The 21,859-nt window shown below is 42.5% G+C and overlaps 2 protein-coding genes across 3 annotated transcripts in view; one reads left to right on the top strand and one right to left on the bottom strand.

Annotated features, from left to right (window-relative positions):
• The window catches only part of LOC147302384 (E3 ubiquitin-protein ligase Midline-1-like), a 128,952-nt gene that overhangs the window by 66,461 nt on the left and 40,632 nt on the right, over positions 1–21,859 (top strand). The gene's annotated exons all lie outside the window — the stretch shown is intronic.
• LOC147302385 (uncharacterized) overlaps positions 1–21,859 on the bottom strand; it is a 29,147-nt gene that overhangs the window by 4,755 nt on the left and 2,533 nt on the right. Inside the window, exons 5-26 of the mRNA XM_086283662.1 lie at positions 21,074–21,175; positions 20,113–20,184; positions 19,843–19,944; positions 18,872–18,943; positions 18,602–18,703; positions 17,659–17,730; positions 14,929–15,030; positions 13,977–14,048; positions 13,707–13,808; positions 12,735–12,806; positions 12,465–12,566; positions 11,498–11,569; positions 11,228–11,329; positions 10,256–10,327; positions 9,986–10,087; positions 9,043–9,114; positions 6,311–6,412; positions 5,359–5,430; positions 5,089–5,190; positions 4,123–4,194; positions 3,853–3,954; positions 1,067–1,172 (exon numbers count right to left, since the gene is read on the bottom strand). Of these exons, the coding sequence (XP_086139788.1) occupies positions 1,067–1,172; positions 3,853–3,954; positions 4,123–4,194; positions 5,089–5,190; positions 5,359–5,430; positions 6,311–6,412; positions 9,043–9,114; positions 9,986–10,087; positions 10,256–10,327; positions 11,228–11,329; positions 11,498–11,569; positions 12,465–12,566; positions 12,735–12,806; positions 13,707–13,808; positions 13,977–14,048; positions 14,929–15,030; positions 17,659–17,730; positions 18,602–18,703; positions 18,872–18,943; positions 19,843–19,944; positions 20,113–20,184; positions 21,074–21,175 (1,948 nt within the window). The remainder of the gene's footprint in view (positions 1–1,066; positions 1,173–3,852; positions 3,955–4,122; positions 4,195–5,088; positions 5,191–5,358; positions 5,431–6,310; positions 6,413–9,042; positions 9,115–9,985; positions 10,088–10,255; positions 10,328–11,227; positions 11,330–11,497; positions 11,570–12,464; positions 12,567–12,734; positions 12,807–13,706; positions 13,809–13,976; positions 14,049–14,928; positions 15,031–17,658; positions 17,731–18,601; positions 18,704–18,871; positions 18,944–19,842; positions 19,945–20,112; positions 20,185–21,073; positions 21,176–21,859) is intronic.

Genomic DNA, 21,859 nt, shown 5'->3' with positions numbered 1-21,859 from the left:
AATGACAGTCAGGCTCTCTGGCAGGCACAGAAATGCCACCCCTCACCATTACTGACCCACTGCCAATATGATCATGCTGGAGGATGTTGCAGGCAGCAGAACATTCCCCACGGCATCTCCAGACTGTCACGTGCTCAGTTTGAACCTCCTTTCAGCTGTGAGGAGCATAGGGTGCCCGTGCTGAAGTTGCCAAACTTTGTGTTTTCTGGCAAATGCCAAACATCCTGCATGGTGTTGGACTGCAAGCTCAATCCCCACCTGTGGATGCTGGACCCTCAAGCCACCCTCATGAAGTCAGTTTCTGACCATTTGAGCAGACAGATGCACATTTGTGGCCTGTTTGAGGTCATTTTGCAGGGCTCCTCTTGTTCCTCCTTGCACAAAGGTGGAGGTAGCGGTCCTGCTGCTGGGTTGTTGCCCTCCTATGGCCTACTCCACATCCAGGTAGCACCTCCATGCTCTGGACACTACACTAACAGACACAGCAAACCTTCTTGCCACAGCTCACATTGATGTGCTACGCTAGATGAGCTGCACTACCTGAGCCCCTTGTGTGGGTTGTAGACTGTCTCATGCTACCACTAAAATGAAATCACCGCCAGCATTCAAAAGTGACCATAACATCAGCCAGAAAGCATAGGTGCTGAGAAGTGGTCTGTGGTCACCACCTGCAGAACCAGTCCTTTATTATGGTGAATTGACTATAATTTCCACTTGTTGTCTACTCTATTTGCAAAACAGCATGTGAAACTGGTTGTCAGTGTTACTTCCTAAGTGAACAGTTTGATTTCACAGAAGTGTGACTGACTTGGAGTAACATCGCATTGTTTAAGTGTTCCCTTTATTATTTTGAGCAGTTTATGTTATGGAATGGGGAATTGAGGACAATCCCAAGTATACCATTTTTACAAGGTCCTGCACCAATGAGGTAATACTGCATTTCTTTAATTAGACGTGACCACCCATTAATTAAAAAGGGAGCAGTGTTCATTTCAGCACGTCTTAACTTGTTGAACTCTATTAATGCTTTTTACTATACACTGTACCTATTCACTAAATGTCTCACCTTTGCACTTAAAGCCAAGCCACTTGAGGGAGGAAACCGGTCCCACACACTGAATGCACTTGTCCAAAGATGATATTGTTGTGCACACCAGACGATGATTGTGACACTGTTCGCAAAATATTGCAACATTTATTTGTTTTGGACAGTTGGAAAGGTGTGTTTTCAATTCAGTTGCAGATATCAACTAATAAACTTCGTCCATGTAAATCACATCACACCCAGGTGACTGCCAAACACACACACACACACAGCATCCATAAAGAATGATGATAGATTAAATTATTAGTTCATTAAGTGGTACACTGGATTATATTTACCCTTTCAGGCTCTGGATGTTTCAGGTCCAGATCATTGTTTGGAAAGCTGTTTGGTTGCGGCTTTAGGCAGCTCACAGTCTTCTGAATCTGGCTGGTCTCAGTCTTCGTGTGTAACAGATAGAGAATGAAGACAAAAGAACAGTAATCTGACAGTTACTAAAAATGCATCACTCAAGAGGATGAATAGACCATTTCACTATCGGCAAATAGCGTAAGGTACACATCGTGCATGAGAAACATTCATTAAAATCTGTCCTAGGTCAATGTTACCTCTTCAAAATCTTGCACTGAAGAAGAATGCATGGCTTCTGAGCCTTGCTGAGGCATTTCTTCATCAAGATCCTGCAACAAAGAAAAGATGGCACAAAGATTAGACCAAGTGCTCTTCTTGCAACTGTACTGGGCAGGCCTGTGCTTCTGTCTTTAATTTGCATGTGTGTGTGTGTGTGTGTGTGTGTGGGGGGGGGGGGGGGGGGGGGGGGGGGGGGGGGCTTTCCACTCAAGAAATGTTTTCTTCTGAAAAAAATACTGGCTACAATAATTAACAACTGATTCCTTTGCAATCATCCATCCTCTTCCACTTATCCTTATCAGGATTGTGGGGTAGCAGTTTTGGGGCCTATACCAGCTACCATAGGGCAGTACAACCTGGACAGATCGCCAGTCTAACATGGAAGGACAAGCATTTGCATTCACACCAAAGGGCAGTTTTGAATCACCAGTTAACCTAACCCCATAAGCTACATCTTTGGACTGTGGGAAGAAGCCAGAGTACACAGCCAGAGAGAGCCCATGCATTACAGCAGTAAAAAGTGCCTAAAACAAGTTAAGAAGTTGTATAGTACTATCTATCTTAATGTTCAAGCCTGAGTTTCAAAAAATTTCAACATAGAAACAAAGCACATGCAGTCAGCTCTGCATGCTGTAGGTCAAACTGTCAAGACATACGAGAAGACCCCTCCTAAAACCAGAGTGATGTCACCATGAAGCAAACTTTGACGGAGTCCCCCAATAACAGTGTGGTCCTCCTAAGTCACATTTGGGTGGTTAACACACACACACACACTCAGATGTTATCCAGACTTGCACTTTGAAACAATGAAAAGGACCTACAAGCCACGGTCCATGTAAATCACATCACACCCAGGTGACTGCCAAACACACACACACAGCATCCATAAAGAATGATGATAGATTAAATTATTAGTTCATTAAGTGGTACACTGGATTATATTTACCCTTTCAGGCTCTGGATGTTTCAGGTCCAGATCATTGTTTGGAAAGCTGTTTGGTTGTGGCTTTAGGCAGCTCACAGTCTTCTGAATCTGGCTGGTCTCAGTCTTCGTGTGTAACAGATAGAGAATGAAGACAAAAGAACAGTAATCTGACAGTTACTAAAAATGCATCACTCAAGAGGATGAATAGACCATTTCACTATCGGCAAATAGCGTAAGGTACACATCGTGCATGAGAAACATTCATTAAAATCTGTCCTAGGTCAATGTTACCTCTTCAAAATCTTGCACTGAAGAAGAATGCATGGCTTCTGAGCCTTGCTGAGGCATTTCTTCATCAAGATCCTGCAACAAAGAAAAGATGGCACAAAGATTAGACCAAGTGCTCTTCTTGCAACTGTACTGGGCAGTCCTGTGCTTCTGTCTTTAATTTGCATGTGTGTGTGTGTGTGTGTGTGGGGGGGGGGGGGGGGGGCTTTCCACTCAAGAAATGTTTTCTTCTGAAAAAAATACTGGCTACAATAATTAACAACTGATTCCTTTGCAATCATCCATCCTCTTCCACTTATCCTTATCAGGATTGTGGGGTAGCAGTTTTGGGGCCTATACCAGCTACCATAGGGCAGTACAACCTGGACAGATCGCCAGTCTAACATGGAAGGACAAGCATTTGCATTCACACCAAAGGGCAGTTTTGAATCACCAGTTAACCTAACCCCATAAGCTACATCTTTGGACTGTGGGAAGAAGCCAGAGTACACAGCCAGAGAGAGCCCATGCATTACAGCAGTAAAAAGTGCCTAAAACAAGTTAAGAAGTTGTATAGTACTATCTATCTTAATGTTCAAGCCTGAGTTTCAAAAAATTTCAACATAGAAACAAAGCACATGCAGTCAGCTCTGCATGCTGTAGGTCAAACTGTCAAGACATACGAGAAGACCCCTCCTAAAACCAGAGTGATGTCACCATGAAGCAAACTTTGACGGAGTCCCCCAATAACAGTGTGGTCCTCCTAAGTCACATTTGGGTGGTTAACACACACACACACACACACACACTCAGATGTTATCCAGACTTGCACTTTGAAACAATGAAAAGGACCTACAAGCCACGGTCCATGTAAATCACATCACACCCAGGTGACTGCCAAACACACACACACACACAGCATCCATAAAGAATGATGATAGATTAAATTATTAGTTCATTAAGTGGTACACTGGATTATATTTACCCTTTCAGGCTCTGGATGTTTCAGGTCCAGATCATTGTTTGGAAAGCTGTTTGGTTGCGGCTTTAGGCAGCTCACAGTCTTCTGAATCTGGCTGGTCTCAGTCTTCGTGTGTAACAGATAGAGAATGAAGACAAAAGAACAGTAATCTGACAGTTACTAAAAATGCATCACTCAAGAGGATGAATAGACCATTTCACTATCGGCAAATAGCGTAAGGTACACATCGTGCATGAGAAACATTCATTAAAATCTGTCCTAGGTCAATGTTACCTCTTCAAAATCTTGCACTGAAGAAGAATGCATGGCTTCTGAGCCTTGCTGAGGCATTTCTTCATCAAGATCCTGCAACAAAGAAAAGATGGCACAAAGATTAGACCAAGTGCTCTTCTTGCAACTGTACTGGGCAGTCCTGTGCTTCTGTCTTTAATTTGCATGTGTGTGTGTGTGTGTGTGTGTGGGGGGGGGGGCTTTCCACTCAAGAAATGTTTTCTTCTGAAAAAAATACTGGCTACAATAATTAACAACTGATTCCTTTGCAATCATCCATCCTCTTCCACTTATCCTTATCAGGATTGTGGGGTAGCAGTTTTGGGGCCTATACCAGCTACCATAGGGCAGTACAACCTGGACAGATCGCCAGTCTAACATGGAAGGACAAGCATTTGCATTCACACCAAAGGGCAGTTTTGAATCACCAGTTAACCTAACCCCATAAGCTACATCTTTGGACTGTGGGAAGAAGCCAGAGTACACAGCCAGAGAGAGCCCATGCATTACAGCAGTAAAAAGTGCCTAAAACAAGTTAAGAAGTTGTATAGTACTATCTATCTTAATGTTCAAGCCTGAGTTTCAAAAAATTTCAACATAGAAACAAAGCACATGCAGTCAGCTCTGCATGCTGTAGGTCAAACTGTCAAGACATACGAGAAGACCCCTCCTAAAACCAGAGTGATGTCCCCATGAAGCAAACTTTGACGGAGTCCCCCAATAACAGTGTGGTCCTCCTAAGTCACATTTGGGTGGTTAACACACACACACACACACACACACACACTCAGATGTTATCCAGACTTGCACTTTGAAACAATGAAAAGGACCTACAAGCCACGGTCCATGTAAATCACATCACACCCAGGTGACTGCCAAACACACACACACACACACACACAGCATCCATAAAGAATGATGATAGATTAAATTATTAGTTCATTAAGTGGTACACTGGATTATATTTACCCTTTCAGGCTCTGGATGTTTCAGGTCCAGATCATTGTTTGGAAAGCTGTTTGGTTGTGGCTTTAGGCAGCTCACAGTCTTCTGAATCTGGCTGGTCTCAGTCTTCGTGTGTAACAGATAGAGAATGAAGACAAAAGAACAGTAATCTGACAGTTACTAAAAATGCATCACTCAAGAGGATGAATAGACCATTTCACTATCGGCAAATAGCGTAAGGTACACATCGTGCATGAGAAACATTCATTAAAATCTGTCCTAGGTCAATGTTACCTCTTCAAAATCTTGCACTGAAGAAGAATGCATGGCTTCTGAGCCTTGCTGAGGCATTTCTTCATCAAGATCCTGCAACAAAGAAAAGATGGCACAAAGATTAGACCAAGTGCTCTTCTTGCAACTGTACTGGGCAGTCCTGTGCTTCTGTCTTTAATTTGCATGTGTGTGTGTGTGTGTGTGTGTGTGTGGGGGGGGGGGCTTTCCACTCAAGAAATGTTTTCTTCTGAAAAAAATACTGGCTACAATAATTAACAACTGATTCCTTTGCAATCATCCATCCTCTTCCACTTATCCTTATCAGGATTGTGGGGTAGCAGTTTTGGGGCCTATACCAGCTACCATAGGGCAGTACAACCTGGACAGATCGCCAGTCTAACATGGAAGGACAAGCATTTGCATTCACACCAAAGGGCAGTTTTGAATCACCAGTTAACCTAACCCCATAAGCTACATCTTTGGACTGTGGGAAGAAGCCAGAGTACACAGCCAGAGAGAGCCCATGCATTACAGCAGTAAAAAGTGCCTAAAACAAGTTAAGAAGTTGTATAGTACTATCTATCTTAATGTTCAAGCCTGAGTTTCAAAAAATTTCAACATAGAAACAAAGCACATGCAGTCAGCTCTGCATGCTGTAGGTCAAACTGTCAAGACATACGAGAAGACCCCTCCTAAAACCAGAGTGATGTCACCATGAAGCAAACTTTGACGGAGTCCCCCAATAACAGTGTGGTCCTCCTAAGTCACATTTGGGTGGTTAACACACACACACACACACTCAGATGTTATCCAGACTTGCACTTTGAAACAATGAAAAGGACCTACAAGCCACGGTCCATGTAAATCACATCACACCCAGGTGACTGCCAAACACACACACACACAGCATCCATAAAGAATGATGATAGATTAAATTATTAGTTCATTAAGTGGTACACTGGATTATATTTACCCTTTCAGGCTCTGGATGTTTCAGGTCCAGATCATTGTTTGGAAAGCTGTTTGGTTGTGGCTTTAGGCAGCTCACAGTCTTCTGAATCTGGCTGGTCTCAGTCTTCGTGTGTAACAGATAGAGAATGAAGACAAAAGAACAGTAATCTGACAGTTACTAAAAATGCATCACTCAAGAGGATGAATAGACCATTTCACTATCGGCAAATAGCGTAAGGTACACATCGTGCATGAGAAACATTCATTAAAATCTGTCCTAGGTCAATGTTACCTCTTCAAAATCTTGCACTGAAGAAGAATGCATGGCTTCTGAGCCTTGCTGAGGCATTTCTTCATCAAGATCCTGCAACAAAGAAAAGATGGCACAAAGATTAGACCAAGTGCTCTTCTTGCAACTGTACTGGGCAGTCCTGTGCTTCTGTCTTTAATTTGCATGTGTGTGTGTGTGTGTGTGTGTGGGGGGGGGGGCTTTCCACTCAAGAAATGTTTTCTTCTGAAAAAAAATACTGGCTACAATAATTAACAACCGATTCCTTTGCAATCATCCATCCTCTTCCACTTATCCTTATCAGGATTGTGGGGTAGCAGTTTTGGGGCCTATACCAGCTACCATAGGGCAGTACAACCTGGACAGATCGCCAGTCTAACATGGAAGGACAAGCATTTGCATTCACACCAAAGGGCAGTTTTGAATCACCAGTTAACCTAACCCCATAAGCTACATCTTTGGACTGTGGGAAGAAGCCAGAGTACACAGCCAGAGAGAGCCCATGCATTACAGCAGTAAAAAGTGCCTAAAACAAGTTAAGAAGTTGTATAGTACTATCTATCTTAATGTTCAAGCCTGAGTTTCAAAAAATTTCAACATAGAAACAAAGCACATGCAGTCAGCTCTGCATGCTGTAGGTCAAACTGTCAAGACATACGAGAAGACCCCTCCTAAAACCAGAGTGATGTCACCATGAAGCAAACTTTGACGGAGTCCCCCAATAACAGTGTGGTCCTCCTAAGTCACATTTGGGTGGTTAACACACACACACACACACTCAGATGTTATCCAGACTTGCACTTTGAAACAATGAAAAGGACCTACAAGCCACGGTCCATGTAAATCACATCACACCCAGGTGACTGCCAAACACACACACACACAGCATCCATAAAGAATGATGATAGATTAAATTATTAGTTCATTAAGTGGTACACTGGATTATATTTACCCTTTCAGGCTCTGGATGTTTCAGGTCCAGATCATTGTTTGGAAAGCTGTTTGGTTGTGGCTTTGGGCAGCTCACAGTCTTCTGAATCTGGCTGGTCTCAGTCTTCGTGTGTAACAGATAGAGAATGAAGACAAAAGAACAGTAATCTGACAGTTACTAAAAATGCATCACTCAAGAGGATGAATAGACCATTTCACTATCGGCAAATAGCGTAAGGTACACATCGTGCATGAGAAACATTCATTAAAATCTGTCCTAGGTCAATGTTACCTCTTCAAAATCTTGCACTGAAGAAGAATGCATGGCTTCTGAGCCTTGCTGAGGCATTTCTTCATCAAGATCCTGCAACAAAGAAAAGATGGCACAAAGATTAGACCAAGTGCTCTTCTTGCAACTGTACTGGGCAGTCCTGTGCTTCTGTCTTTAATTTGCATGTGTGTGTGTGTGTGTGTGTGGGGGGGGGGGGGGGGGGGGGGGCTTTCCACTCAAGAAATGTTTTCTTCTGAAAAAAAATACTGGCTACAATAATTAACAACTGATTCCTTTGCAATCATCCATCCTCTTCCACTTATCCTTATCAGGATTGTGGGGTAGCAGTTTTGGGGCCTATACCAGCTACCATAGGGCAGTACAACCTGGACAGATCGCCAGTCTAACATGGAAGGACAAGCATTTGCATTCACACCAAAGGGCAGTTTTGAATCACCAGTTAACCTAACCCCATAAGCTACATCTTTGGACTGTGGGAAGAAGCCAGAGTACACAGCCAGAGAGAGCCCATGCATTACAGCAGTAAAAAGTGCCTAAAACAAGTTAAGAAGTTGTATAGTACTATCTATCTTAATGTTCAAGCCTGAGTTTCAAAAAATTTCAACATAGAAACAAAGCACATGCAGTCAGCTCTGCATGCTGTAGGTCAAACTGTCAAGACATACGAGAAGACCCCTCCTAAAACCAGAGTGATGTCACCATGAAGCAAACTTTGACGGAGTCCCCCAATAACAGTGTGGTCCTCCTAAGTCACATTTGGGTGGTTAACACACACACACACACACACACACACACACTCAGATGTTATCCAGACTTGCACTTTGAAACAATGAAAAGGACCTACAAGCCACGGTCCATGTAAATCACATCACACCCAGGTGACTGCCAAACACACACACACACACAGCATCCATAAAGAATGATGATAGATTAAATTATTAGTTCATTAAGTGGTACACTGGATTATATTTACCCTTTCAGGCTCTGAATGTTTCAGGTCCAGATCATTGTTTGGAAAGCTGTTTGGTTGTGGCTTTAGGCAGCTCACAGTCTTCTGAATCTGGCTGGTCTCAGTCTTCGTGTGTAACAGATAGAGAATGAAGACAAAAGAACAGTAATCTGACAGTTACTAAAAATGCATCACTCAAGAGGATGAATAGACCATTTCACTATCGGCAAATAGCGTAAGGTACACATCGTGCATGAGAAACATTCATTAAAATCTGTCCTAGGTCAATGTTACCTCTTCAAAATCTTGCACTGAAGAAGAATGCATGGCTTCTGAGCCTTGCTGAGGCATTTCTTCATCAAGATCCTGCAACAAAGAAAAGATGGCACAAAGATTAGACCAAGTGCTCTTCTTGCAACTGTACTGGGCAGTCCTGTGCTTCTGTCTTTAATTTGCATGTGTGTGTGTGTGTGTGTGTGTGGGGGGGGGGGGCTTTCCACTCAAGAAATGTTTTCTTCTGAAAAAAATACTGGCTACAATAATTAACAACTGATTCCTTTGCAATCATCCATCCTCTTCCACTTATCCTTATCAGGATTGTGGGGTAGCAGTTTTGGGGCCTATACCAGCTACCATAGGGCAGTACAACCTGGACAGATCGCCAGTCTAACATGGAAGGACAAGCATTTGCATTCACACCAAAGGGCAGTTTTGAATCACCAGTTAACCTAACCCCATAAGCTACATCTTTGGACTGTGGGAAGAAGCCAGAGTACACAGCCAGAGAGAGCCCATGCATTACAGCAGTAAAAAGTGCCTAAAACAAGTTAAGAAGTTGTATAGTACTATCTATCTTAATGTTCAAGCCTGAGTTTCAAAAAATTTCAACATAGAAACAAAGCACATGCAGTCAGCTCTGCATGCTGTAGGTCAAACTGTCAAGACATACGAGAAGACCCCTCCTAAAACCAGAGTGATGTCACCATGAAGCAAACTTTGACGGAGTCCCCCAATAACAGTGTGGTCCTCCTAAGTCACATTTGGGTGGTTAACACACACACACTCAGATGTTATCCAGACTTGCACTTTGAAACAATGAAAAGGACCTACAAGCCACGGTCCATGTAAATCACATCACACCCAGGTGACTGCCAAACACACACACACACAGCATCCATAAAGAATGATGATAGATTAAATTATTAGTTCATTAAGTGGTACACTGGATTATATTTACCCTTTCAGGCTCTGGATGTTTCAGGTCCAGATCATTGTTTGGAAAGCTGTTTGGTTGTGGCTTTAGGCAGCTCACAGTCTTCTGAATCTGGCTGGTCTCAGTCTTCGTGTGTAACAGATAGAGAATGAAGACAAAAGAACAGTAATCTGACAGTTACTAAAAATGCATCACTCAAGAGGATGAATAGACCATTTCACTATCGGCAAATAGCGTAAGGTACACATCGTGCATGAGAAACATTCATTAAAATCTGTCCTAGGTCAATGTTACCTCTTCAAAATCTTGCACTGAAGAAGAATGCATGGCTTCTGAGCCTTGCTGAGGCATTTCTTCATCAAGATCCTGCAACAAAGAAAAGATGGCACAAAGATTAGACCAAGTGCTCTTCTTGCAACTGTACTGGGCAGTCCTGTGCTTCTGTCTTTAATTTGCATGTGTGTGTGTGTGTGTGTGTGTGTGGGGGGGGGGGGGGGGGGGGGGGGGCTTTCCACTCAAGAAATGTTTTCTTCTGAAAAAAATACTGGCTACAATAATTAACAACTGATTCCTTTGCAATCATCCATCCTCTTCCACTTATCCTTATCAGGATTGTGGGGTAGCAGTTTTGGGGCCTATACCAGCTACCATAGGGCAGTACAACCTGGACAGATCGCCAGTCTAACATGGAAGGACAAGCATTTGCATTCACACCAAAGGGCAGTTTTGAATCACCAGTTAACCTAACCCCATAAGCTACATCTTTGGACTGTGGGAAGAAGCCAGAGTACACAGCCAGAGAGAGCCCATGCATTACAGCAGTAAAAAGTGCCTAAAACAAGTTAAGAAGTTGTATAGTACTATCTATCTTAATGTTCAAGCCTGAGTTTCAAAAAATTTCAACATAGAAACAAAGCACATGCAGTCAGCTCTGCATGCTGTAGGTCAAACTGTCAAGACATACGAGAAGACCCCTCCTAAAACCAGAGTGATGTCCCCATGAAGCAAACTTTGACGGAGTCCCCCAATAACAGTGTGGTCCTCCTAAGTCACATTTGGGTGGTTAACACACACACACACACACACACACTCAGATGTTATCCAGACTTGCACTTTGAAACAATGAAAAGGACCTACAAGCCACGGTCCATGTAAATCACATCACACCCAGGTGACTGCCAAACACAAACACACACACAGCATCCATAAAGAATGATGATAGATTAAATTATTAGTTCATTAAGTGGTACACTGGATTATATTTACCCTTTCAGGCTCTGGATGTTTCAGGTCCAGATCATTGTTTGGAAAGCTGTTTGGTTGCGGCTTTAGGCAGCTCACAGTCTTCTGAATCTGGCTGGTCTCAGTCTTCGTGTGTAACAGATAGAGAATGAAGACAAAAGAACAGTAATCTGACAGTTACTAAAAATGCATCACTCAAGAGGATGAATAGACCATTTCACTATCGGCAAATAGCGTAAGGTACACATCGTGCATGAGAAACATTCATTAAAATCTGTCCTAGGTCAATGTTACCTCTTCAAAATCTTGCACTGAAGAAGAATGCATGGCTTCTGAGCCTTGCTGAGGCATTTCTTCATCAAGATCCTGCAACAAAGAAAAGATGGCACAAAGATTAGACCAAGTGCTCTTCTTGCAACTGTACTGGGCAGTCCTGTGCTTCTGTCTTTAATTTGCATGTGTGTGTGTGTGTGTGTGTGGGGGGGGGCTTTCCACTCAAGAAATGTTTTCTTCTGAAAAAAATACTGGCTACAATAATTAACAACTGATTCCTTTGCAATCATCCATCCTCTTCCACTTATCCTTATCAGGATTGTGGGGTAGCAGTTTTGGGGCCTATACCAGCTACCATAGGGCAGTACAACCTGGACAGATCGCCAGTCTAACATGGAAGGACAAGCATTTGCATTCACACCAAAGGGCAGTTTTGAATCACCAGTTAACCTAACCCCATAAGCTACATCTTTGGACTGTGGGAAGAAGCCAGAGTACACAGCCAGAGAACACAGCCAGAGAGAGCCCATGCATTACAGCAGTAAAAAGTGCCTAAAACAAGTTAAGAAGTTGTATAGTACTATCTATCTTAATGTTCAAGCCTGAGTTTCAAAAAATTTCAACATAGAAACAAAGCACATGCAGTCAGCTCTGCATGCTGTAGGTCAAACTGTCAAGACATACGAGAAGACCCCTCCTAAAACCAGAGTGATGTCACCATGAAGCAAACTTTGACGGAGTCCCCCAATAACAGTGTGGTCCTCCTAAGTCACATTTGGGTGGTTAACACACACACACACACACACACACTCAGATGTTATCCAGACTTGCACTTTGAAACAATGAAAAGGACCTACAAGCCACGGTCCATGTAAATCACATCACACCCAGGTGACTGCCAAACACACACACACACACACAGCATCCATAAAGAATGATGATAGATTAAATTATTAGTTCATTAAGTGGTACACTGGATTATATTTACCCTTTCAGGCTCTGGATGTTTCAGGTCCAGATCATTGTTTGGAAAGCTGTTTGGTTGCGGCTTTAGGCAGCTCACAGTCTTCTGAATCTGGCTGGTCTCAGTCTTCGTGTGTAACAGATAGAGAATGAAGACAAAAGAACAGTAATCTGACAGTTACTAAAAATGCATCACTCAAGAGGATGAATAGACCATTTCACTATCGGCAAATAGCGTAAGGTACACATCGTGCATGAGAAACATTCATTAAAATCTGTCCTAGGTCAATGTTACCTCTTCAAAATCTTGCACTGAAGAAGAATGCATGGCTTCTGAGCCTTGCTGAGGCATTTCTTCATCAAGATCCTGCAACAAAGAAAAGATGGCACAAAGATTAGACCAAGTGCTCTTCTTGCAACTGTACTGGGCAGTCCTGTGCTTCTGTCTTTAATTTGCATGTGTGTGTGTGTGTGTGTGTGTGTGGGGGGGGGGGCTTTCCACTCAAGAAATGTTTTCTTCTGAAAAAAATACTGGCTACAATAATTAACAACTGATTCCTTTGCAATCATCCATCCTCTTCCACTTATCCTTATCAGGATTGTGGGGTAGCAGTTTTGGGGCCTATACCAGCTACCATAGGGCAGTACAACCTGGACAGATCGCCAGTCTAACATGGAAGGACAAGCATTTGCATTCACACCAAAGGGCAGTTTTGAATCACCAGTTAACCTAACCCCATAAGCTACATCTTTGGACTGTGGGAAGAAGCCAGAGTACACAGCCAGAGAGAGCCCATGCATTACAGCAGTAAAAAGTGCCTAAAACAAGTTAAGAAGTTGTATAGTACTATCTATCTTAATGTTCAAGCCTGAGTTTCAAAAAATTTCAACATAGAAACAAAGCACATGCAGTCAGCTCTGCATGCTGTAGGTCAAACTGTCAAGACATACGAGAAGACCCCTCCTAAAACCAGAGTGATGTCCCCATGAAGCAAACTTTGACGGAGTCCCCCAATAACAGTGTGGTCCTCCTAAGTCACATTTGGGTGGTTAACACACACACACACACACACACACACACACACTCAGATGTTATCCAGACTTGCACTTTGAAACAATGAAAAGGACCTACAAGCCACGGTCCATGTAAATCACATCACACCCAGGTGACTGCCAAACACACACACACACACACACACAGCATCCATAAAGAATGATGATAGATTAAATTATTAGTTCATTAAGTGGTACACTGGATTATATTTACCCTTTCAGGCTCTGGATGTTTCAGGTCCAGATCATTGTTTGGAAAGCTGTTTGGTTGTGGCTTTAGGCAGCTCACAGTCTTCTGAATCTGGCTGGTCTCAGTCTTCGTGTGTAACAGATAGAGAATGAAGACAAAAGAACAGTAATCTGACAGTTACTAAAAATGCATCACTCAAGAGGATGAATAGACCATTTCACTATCGGCAAATAGCGTAAGGTACACATCGTGCATGAGAAACATTCATTAAAATCTGTCCTAGGTCAATGTTACCTCTTCAAAATCTTGCACTGAAGAAGAATGCATGGCTTCTGAGCCTTGCTGAGGCATTTCTTCATCAAGATCCTGCAACAAAGAAAAGATGGCACAAAGATTAGACCAAGTGCTCTTCTTGCAACTGTACTGGGCAGTCCTGTGCTTCTGTCTTTAATTTGCATGTGTGTGTGTGTGTGTGTGTGTGTGTGGGGGGGGGGGCTTTCCACTCAAGAAATGTTTTCTTCTGAAAAAAATACTGGCTACAATAATTAACAACTGATTCCTTTGCAATCATCCATCCTCTTCCACTTATCCTTATCAGGATTGTGGGGTAGCAGTTTTGGGGCCTATACCAGCTACCATAGGGCAGTACAACCTGGACAGATCGCCAGTCTAACATGGAAGGACAAGCATTTGCATTCACACCAAAGGGCAGTTTTGAATCACCAGTTAACCTAACCCCATAAGCTACATCTTTGGACTGTGGGAAGAAGCCAGAGTACACAGCCAGAGAGAGCCCATGCATTACAGCAGTAAAAAGTGCCTAAAACAAGTTAAGAAGTTGTATAGTACTATCTATCTTAATGTTCAAGCCTGAGTTTCAAAAAATTTCAACATAGAAACAAAGCACATGCAGTCAGCTCTGCATGCTGTAGGTCAAACTGTCAAGACATACGAGAAGACCCCTCCTAAAACCAGAGTGATGTCACCATGAAGCAAACTTTGACGGAGTCCCCCAATAACAGTGTGGTCCTCCTAAGTCACATTTGGGTGGTTAACACACACACACACACACTCAGATGTTATCCAGACTTGCACTTTGAAACAATGAAAAGGACCTACAAGCCACGGTCCATGTAAATCACATCACACCCAGGTGACTGCCAAACACACACACACACAGCATCCATAAAGAATGATGATAGATTAAATTATTAGTTCATTAAGTGGTACACTGGATTATATTTACCCTTTCAGGCTCTGGATGTTTCAGGTCCAGATCATTGTTTGGAAAGCTGTTTGGTTGTGGCTTTAGGCAGCTCACAGTCTTCTGAATCTGGCTGGTCTCAGTCTTCGTGTGTAACAGATAGAGAATGAAGACAAAAGAACAGTAATCTGACAGTTACTAAAAATGCATCACTCAAGAGGATGAATAGACCATTTCACTATCGGCAAATAGCGTAAGGTACACATCGTGCATGAGAAACATTCATTAAAATCTGTCCTAGGTCAATGTTACCTCTTCAAAATCTTGCACTGAAGAAGAATGCATGGCTTCTGAGCCTTGCTGAGGCATTTCTTCATCAAGATCCTGCAACAAAGAAAAGATGGCACAAAGATTAGACCAAGTGCTCTTCTTGCAACTGTACTGGGCAGTCCTGTGCTTCTGTCTTTAATTTGCATGTGTGTGTGTGTGTGTGTGTGTGGGGGGGGGGGGGGGCTTTCCACTCAAGAAATGTTTTCTTCTGAAAAAAAATACTGGCTACAATAATTAACAACTGATTCCTTTGCAATCATCCATCCTCTTCCACTTATCCTTATCAGGATTGTGGGGTAGCAGTTTTGGGGCCTATACCAGCTACCATAGGGCAGTACAACCTGGACAGATCGCCAGTCTAACATGGAAGGACAAGCATTTGCATTCACACCAAAGGGCAGTTTTGAATCACCAGTTAACCTAACCCCATAAGCTACATCTTTGGACTGTGGGAAGAAGCCAGAGTACACAGCCAGAGAGAGCCCATGCATTACAGCAGTAAAAAGTGCCTAAAACAAGTTAAGAAGTTGTATAGTACTATCTATCTTAATGTTCAAGCCTGAGTTTCAAAAAATTTCAACATAGAAACAAAGCACATGCAGTCAGCTCTGCATGCTGTAGGTCAAACTGTCAAGACATACGAGAAGACCCCTCCTAAAACCAGAGTGATGTCACCATGAAGCAAACTTTGACGGAGTCCCCCAATAACAGTGTGGTCCTCCTAAGTCACATTTGGGTGGTTAACACACACACACACTCAGATGTTATCCAGACTTGCACTTTGAAACAATGAAAAGGACCTACAAGCCACGGTCCATGTAAATCACATCACACCCAGGTGACTGCCAAACACACACACACACAGCATCCATAAAGAATGATGATAGATTAAATTATTAGTTCATTAAGTGGTACACTGGATTATATTTACCCTTTCAGGCTCTGGATGTTTCAGGTCCAGATCATTGTTTGGAAAGCTGTTTGGTTGTGGCTTTGGGCAGCTCACAGTCTTCTGAATCTGGCTGGTCTCAGTCTTCGTGTGTAACAGATAGAGAATGAAGACAAAAGAACAGTAATCTGACAGTTACTAAAAATGCATCACTCAAGAGGATGAATAGACCATTTCACTATCGGCAAATAGCGTAAGGTACACATCGTGCATGAGAAACATTCATTAAAATCTGTCCTAGGTCAATGTTACCTCTTCAAAATCTTGCACTGAAGAAGAATGCATGGCTTCTGAGCCTTGCTGAGGCATTTCTTCATCAAGATCCTGCAACAAAGAAAAGATGGCACAAAGATTAGACCAAGTGCTCTTCTTGCAACTGTACTGGGCAGTCCTGTGCTTCTGTCTTTAATTTGCATGTGTGTGTGTGTGTGTGTGTGGGGGGGGGGGGGGGGGGGGGGGCTTTCCACTCAAGAAATGTTTTCTTCTGAAAAAAAATACTGGCTACAATAATTAACAACTGATTCCTTTGCAATCATCCATCCTCTTCCACTTATCCTTATCAGGATTGTGGGGTAGCAGTTTTGGGGCCTATACCAGCTACCATAGGGCAGTACAACCTGGACAGATCGCCAGTCTAACATGGAAGGACAAGCATTTGCATTCACACCAAAGGGCAGTTTTGAATCACCAGTTAACCTAACCCCATAAGCTACATCTTTGGACTGTGGGAAGAAGCCAGAGTACACAGCCAGAGAGAGCCCATGCATTACAGCAGTAAAAAGTGCCTAAAACAAGTTAAGAAGTTGTATAGTACTATCTATCTTAATGTTCAAGCCTGAGTTTCAAAAAATTTCAACATAGAAACAAAGCACATGCAGTCAGCTCTGCATGCTGTAGGTCAAACTGTCAAGACATACGAGAAGACCCCTCCTAAAACCAGAGTGATGTCACCATGAAGCAAACTTTGACGGAGTCCCCCAATAACAGTGTGGTCCTCCTAAGTCACATTTGGGTGGTTAACACACACACACACACACACACACACACTCAGATGTTATCCAGACTTGCACTTTGAAACAATGAAAAGGACCTACAAGCCACGGTCCATGTAAATCACATCACACCCAGGTGACTGCCAAACACACACACACACACAGCATCCATAAAGAATGATGATAGATTAAATTATTAGTTCATTAAGTGGTACACTGGATTATATTTACCCTTTCAGGCTCTGAATGTTTCAGGTCCAGATCATTGTTTGGAAAGCTGTTTGGTTGTGGCTTTAGGCAGCTCACAGTCTTCTGAATCTGGCTGGTCTCAGTCTTCGTGTGTAACAGATAGAGAATGAAGACAAAAGAACAGTAATCTGACAGTTACTAAAAATGCATCACTCAAGAGGATGAATAGACCATTTCACTATCGGCAAATAGCGTAAGGTACACATCGTGCATGAGAAACATTCATTAAAATCTGTCCTAGGTCAATGTTACCTCTTCAAAATCTTGCACTGAAGAAGAATGCATGGCTTCTGAGCCTTGCTGAGGCATTTCTTCATCAAGATCCTGCAACAAAGAAAAGATGGCACAAAGATTAGACCAAGTGCTCTTCTTGCAACTGTACTGGGCAGTCCTGTGCTTCTGTCTTTAATTTGCATGTGTGTGTGTGTGTGTGTGTGTGGGGGGGGGGGGCTTTCCACTCAAGAAATGTTTTCTTCTGAAAAAAATACTGGCTACAATAATTAACAACTGATTCCTTTGCAATCATCCATCCTCTTCCACTTATCCTTATCAGGATTGTGGGGTAGCAGTTTTGGGGCCTATACCAGCTACCATAGGGCAGTACAACCTGGACAGATCGCCAGTCTAACATGGAAGGACAAGCATTTGCATTCACACCAAAGGGCAGTTTTGAATCACCAGTTAACCTAACCCCATAAGCTACATCTTTGGACTGTGGGAAGAAGCCAGAGTACACAGCCAGAGAGAGCCCATGCATTACAGCAGTAAAAAGTGCCTAAAACAAGTTAAGAAGTTGTATAGTACTATCTATCTTAATGTTCAAGCCTGAGTTTCAAAAAATTTCAACATAGAAACAAAGCACATGCAGTCAGCTCTGCATGCTGTAGGTCAAACTGTCAAGACATACGAGAAGACCCCTCCTAAAACCAGAGTGATGTCACCATGAAGCAAACTTTGACGGAGTCCCCCAATAACAGTGTGGTCCTCCTAAGTCACATTTGGGTGGTTAACACACACACACTCAGATGTTATCCAGACTTGCACTTTGAAACAATGAAAAGGACCTACAAGCCACGGTCCATGTAAATCACATCACACCCAGGTGACTGCCAAACACACACACACACAGCATCCATAAAGAATGATGATAGATTAAATTATTAGTTCATTAAGTGGTACACTGGATTATATTTACCCTTTCAGGCTCTGGATGTTTCAGGTCCAGATCATTGTTTGGAAAGCTGTTTGGTTGTGGCTTTAGGCAGCTCACAGTCTTCTGAATCTGGCTGGTCTCAGTCTTCGTGTGTAACAGATAGAGAATGAAGACAAAAGAACAGTAATCTGACAGTTACTAAAAATGCATCACTCAAGAGGATGAATAGACCATTTCACTATCGGCAAATAGCGTAAGGTACACATCGTGCATGAGAAACATTCATTAAAATCTGTCCTAGGTCAATGTTACCTCTTCAAAATCTTGCACTGAAGAAGAATGCATGGCTTCTGAGCCTTGCTGAGGCATTTCTTCATCAAGATCCTGCAACAAAGAAAAGATGGCACAAAGATTAGACCAAGTGCTCTTCTTGCAACTGTACTGGGCAGTCCTGTGCTTCTGTCTTTAATTTGCATGTGTGTGTGTGTGTGTGTGTGTGGGGGGGGGGGGGGGGGGGGGGGGCTTTCCACTCAAGAAATGTTTTCTTCTGAAAAAAATACTGGCTACAATAATTAACAACTGATTCCTTTGCAATCATCCATCCTCTTCCACTTATCCTTATCAGGATTGTGGGGTAGCAGTTTTGGGGCCTATACCAGCTACCATAGGGCAGTACAACCTGGACAGATCGCCAGTCTAACATGGAAGGACAAGCATTTGCATTCACACCAAAGGGCAGTTTTGAATCACCAGTTAACCTAACCCCATAAGCTACATCTTTGGACTGTGGGAAGAAGCCAGAGTACACAGCCAGAGAGAGCCCATGCATTACAGCAGTAAAAAGTGCCTAAAACAAGTTAAGAAGTTGTATAGTACTATCTATCTTAATGTTCAAGCCTGAGTTTCAAAAAATTTCAACATAGAAACAAAGCACATGCAGTCAGCTCTGCATGCTGTAGGTCAAACTGTCAAGACATACGAGAAGACCCCTCCTAAAACCAGAGTGATGTCCCCATGAAGCAAACTTTGACGGAGTCCCCCAATAACAGTGTGGTCCTCCTAAGTCACATTTGGGTGGTTAACACACACACACACACACACACACACTCAGATGTTATCCAGACTTGCACTTTGAAACAATGAAAAGGACCTACAAGCCACGGTCCATGTAAATCACATCACACCCAGGTGACTGCCAAACACAAACACACACACAGCATCCATAAAGAATGATGATAGATTAAATTATTAGTTCATTAAGTGGTACACTGGATTATATTTACCCTTTCAGGCTCTGGATGTTTCAGGTCCAGATCATTGTTTGGAAAGCTGTTTGGTTGCGGCTTTAGGCAGCTCACAGTCTTCTGAATCTGGCTGGTCTCAGTCTTCGTGTGTAACAGATAGAGAATGAAGACAAAAGAACAGTAATCTGACAGTTACTAAAAATGCATCACTCAAGAGGATGAATAGACCATTTCACTATCGGCAAATAGCGTAAGGTACACATCGTGCATGAGAAACATTCATTAAAATCTGTCCTAGGTCAATGTTACCTCTTCAAAATCTTGCACTGAAGAAGAATGCATGGCTTCTGAGCCTTGCTGAGGCATTTCTTCATCAAGATCCTGCAACAAAGAAAAGATGGCACAAAGATTAGACCAAGTGCTCTTCTTGCAACTGTACTGGGCAGTCCTGTGCTTCTGTCTTTAATTTGCATGTGTGTGTGTGTGTGTGTGTGGGGGGGGGCTTTCCACTCAAGAAATGTTTTCTTCTGAAAAAAATACTGGCTACAATAATTAACAACTGATTCCTTTGCAATCATCCATCCTCTTCCACTTATCCTTATCAGGATTGTGGGGTAGCAGTTTTGGGGCCTATACCAGCTACCATAGGGCAGTACAACCTGGACAGATCGCCAGTCTAACATGGAAGGACAAGCATTTGCATTCACACCAAAGGGCAGTTTTGAATCACCAGTTAACCTAACCCCATAAGCTACATCTTTGGACTGTGGGAAGAAGCCAGAGTACACAGCCAGAGAACACAGCCAGAGAGAGCCCATGCATTACAGCAGTAAAAAGTGCCTAAAACAAGTTAAGAAGTTGTATAGTACTATCTTAATGTTCAAGCCTGAGTTTCAAAAAATTTCAACATAGAAACAAAGCACATGCAGTCAGCTCTGCATGCTGTAGGTCAAACTGTCAAGACATACGAGAAGACCCCTCCTAAAACCAGAGTGATGTCACCATGAAGCAAACTTTGACGGAGTCCCCCAATAACAGTGTGGTCCTCCTAAGTCACATTTGGGTGGTTAACACACACACACACACACACACACACTCAGATGTTATCCAGACTTGCACTTTGAAACAATGAAAAGGACCTACAAGCCACGGTCCATGTAAATCACATCACACCCAGGTGACTGCCAAACACACACACACACAGCATCCATAAAGAATGATGATAGATTAAATTATTAGTTCATTAAGTGGTACACTGGATTATATTTACCCTTTCAGGCTCTGGATGTTTCAGGTCCAGATCATTGTTTGGAAAGCTGTTTGGTTGCGGCTTTAGGCAGCTCACAGTCTTCTGAATCTGGCTGGTCTCCGTCTTCGTGTGTAACAGATAGAAAATGAATATACAGTGCATTTTTGAAGAGGCTTTTGAAACATTAAATAAACTGTATGAGAAAGATAAGTTTCAAGCTATTGTCTTTAAAATATTCACTGTCATGTATAGAGAATTTAAGGCCCTATGATTAAGAGACAAATAGTCAGTGTGATTTCTTTATTTTTTAAGCCATTGCTAAAGGAGTAAAACAATCACCTGTAGCAGCAACGAACTGTCACTAGGGCCCATTTATCTTCAAGGGACAAAATTTAAAATGAATCTAACTAAAGAGGCTACACAGCAAAATCTCCAGTGTTAAATTAACACTAGAGAGTGTCTATATGGGTCCACACAACACTGTTGAGTGTTGAATTAACACTTTTGACAGTGTTATATGTTTAAAAGTAACCTAGTCAGTTTTGAAGATTAACAAAGACTAACACTGAGCAGTGCTGATTTTCTAACACTGGAATATTTCTAACATTTTGAGTTATTTTCCAGTGTTAGAAAATCAGCACTGCTCAGTGTTAGCCATTGTTAATCTTCAAAACTGACTAGGTTACTTTTAAACATATAACACTGTCAAAAGTGTTAATTTAACACTCAACAGTGTTGTATTTAACACTCAGAGGTGTGGACCCTTATAGACACTCTCCAGTGTTAATTTAACACTGGAGATTTTGC

Source organism: Aulonocara sp. 'chitande type north' Nkhata Bay, linkage group LG23, assembly GCF_057382095.1.
Source record: "Aulonocara sp. 'chitande type north' Nkhata Bay isolate Kocher_YH1m ecotype deep benthic linkage group LG23, A_spYH_male_GT1.1, whole genome shotgun sequence".
Lineage (NCBI taxonomy): Eukaryota > Metazoa > Chordata > Actinopteri > Cichliformes > Cichlidae > Aulonocara > Aulonocara sp. 'chitande type north' Nkhata Bay.
Note: the sequence above shows the minus strand (reverse complement) of the source record. Positions and strands in the feature narration are given on the sequence as shown.